The 2,521-nt window shown below is 43.7% G+C and overlaps 1 protein-coding gene across 1 annotated transcript in view; it reads left to right on the forward strand.

Moving 5' to 3' along the window:
• Positions 1–1,889, forward strand: part of LOC144104410 (uncharacterized) — an 8,249-nt gene extending 6,360 nt beyond the window's left edge. The window contains exon 4 of the mRNA XM_077637396.1: positions 1,692–1,889. Coding sequence (XP_077493522.1) covers positions 1,692–1,784 — 93 coding nt within the window. The 3' untranslated portion in view covers positions 1,785–1,889. The remainder of the gene's footprint in view (positions 1–1,691) is intronic.
• The last annotated feature ends 632 nt before the right edge of the window (positions 1,890–2,521 follow it).

Below are 2,521 nucleotides of genomic sequence, written 5' to 3' on the forward strand. Positions count from 1 at the left end.
TGGGTGCAGGTTTGTGTAGGGAGACGATGGTGTCTTTCTGGAAGGTGGGCTGGTAGGTATGTGGAGGTTCCGGAAACACAGACCAAGGCGTTTCGCGGAATGAGGATTATACCAATAACGCGGTAAAAAAAAGAAAGGTAGAGGCAATAAGACAGCTAAGCACCCATGTTGTCCTTACGTTGCCACTTTATTTGGGACAGTCGAACTATGGAAAGAAGCAACTGCAATTAACATCCGCTGAGTGCAATGCTCTTTGCGTTTAGCGATGCGTTAGGCCACCTCTTCACCCACGTGTAAGGTAGATAAAGAAAGCGTTGACAATTTTAGAAGAGTTTACCTCTCAATTTATTCGGTTCTAATGCGTGGCCACTGCGGCGGCGCTGCAGTAGTCCAGAATTAGGAAGCGCGGAGCTAACAGACGCAAGGTCACGAAGGCAACAAATCAATGCAGTAGTCCGACAAGCTGTTTGCTAGAGCACACAATGACAGGATTCAGCGACGGCCGAGTGCAGCTCCTCTAATGCACCAAGAAACGAAGCAACTCGGTTTTGTGCTAATGCTGGTTCGAATCCCGCGGGAGGCGGCAGTTGTGTTCGGGTGCCTAGGATTCGGACGGTCCGAATTCGGCGGAAATGGTTCCCCCTGGCTTGGGCTTCATGCTCGACCTCAGATGCACTGCACTCTCCGGATAACGTTCACCTCAAAATGCCGAACATGACAATTACTAAGCATTTTATGTTTGCAAAAAAAAAGAAGAAAAAACGAGAGCGGGCAACCGGTAGTTTAAGGAAGACCGATCAATAAGTAGCTTGGCAGATAGAAAGTAGCAAGACGGTATTTGTGGGGCATATTTGTAGAGACCGTACACTTCACAAATGTCCCAAGTCAACTCGGGCAGAGGTTCTCACAAGGATTTTACCATGCCAAACTATTTAGCCCAAATGCTTACGCTTCTGGATTGCAAAGAGCATTTTGTTCAAGAAATGCCGGCGTCCCCTTGACGGCACTTACTATTTTGTCGCTACGCGGGTTCTTTTGCGTTGTTTTATTTTAAGAAACCGCGCTTATATCGCAAACACAATGGTTCAAGTTTTTGCGTTAAATTGTTCAAAAAGCCTTCCAAATAACAAAATCTCAAGGAGGAAAGATCTTTTTAAGCCTAAACTTCTGTGTTTTCTCTAATGCGATGACAAAGATGGTGGCTCTTGATAACACTTAAACACTAATACGCACAAAAGCAATTACATGAGTTCACGACATGTCATAATGAATGCTAGAGTGCTAAAAATGTCAGCCTGACGTTTCCTAATTAACAACAAAATTTAACTGCACAAGTTTAGTTGTATCCCGCATCGTCAAAACGCTCCCAGGCACCCGCGGCCAGGACACACCACAGCATCTCGTGCTTAGCAGCCGGAATGTCGCAGCCACGCCGTGAAGAAAGTCGGAGGTGCTGCAGTCAATTTTACCTTCAAGCCAAAAGTGTGCCGCTGTAATTCATTCTTGTAGTTCATGTATAATGAGCATACTTTTGTTTATGATCCTTAACTTTAGTTAGCGTCTGTGTGTGCATAAGCGCTACCAAAAACAAAACAGACATGACCAATTTTGAACATGCCACGGTAACCTTGTTATACTGTGTTCGATGAAACGAAAGATCTGTGAACATTCTTTTTGTGTATTGCTTTCAGTTTGCGCCAACGACCATTAGCATCGAGTTTAAAGTGAACAATGGAGGAGTTGTTGTCGGATGCCAGTCATTCAAAGTGAACATAGCTGCCTGAAAAGCCGGAAGCCTTATCTGCACAAAGAAAATACTACAGTCACCATTCACGAATGGTTAAAACGAGAGAAAGCGTTCCGAAAAATAAATGAATAACACAGAAGTATTCCTGTCTTTTTCTGCACTACTCTCAGAACATCGAAGGTTATTAAAATTATTTTCATTAAAATGGCAACGTCCTTTGCAAATGACAAATGGTTGTTTTTTTTTTTTTTTACTGAGCCTCTATTACACCTTTCGCTACAGTTACCACAATGAACGAGATACTGAGAAATTTACCTTGGGGTGAAAACACTTTTTAGTTTTGAAGTACAATTTCTTTATGTTTGAACCGAAGAACTTACACGGTACATATTGCTGCGCTGTCAGCAGAACATGTTCCTTTTTGTGAACGTAAGAATGATCAGACACTATCTTCAATCAGCGGAAGATTGAATGAGCGGTTAGATGAGAGTCTGAAAGAAAACGCAGGGATTGAAAGATAGACGCATTTTTTTTAATGGGAAGGAAACGATGGACAACTTCACGCAGGATTGTATATAAAAGTATAAACACGAAGGTGTGCATTCCCGTAGCCGCATTACCGTCACTCAGCGCGAGGCCTTGCTGAGACTGGCTGACTGCGGACTATTTTCACCGTGGTTCCAGTTCCCCGAAGCTTCTACAAATAAATTCCCCTTCACAACTGGTGGAGGTTCCGGGTGCGCGGGACACAGCTGTGCATTCAGATGAGTAAGG

Source organism: Amblyomma americanum, chromosome 9, assembly GCF_052857255.1.
Source record: "Amblyomma americanum isolate KBUSLIRL-KWMA chromosome 9, ASM5285725v1, whole genome shotgun sequence".
NCBI lineage: Eukaryota > Metazoa > Arthropoda > Arachnida > Ixodida > Ixodidae > Amblyomma > Amblyomma americanum.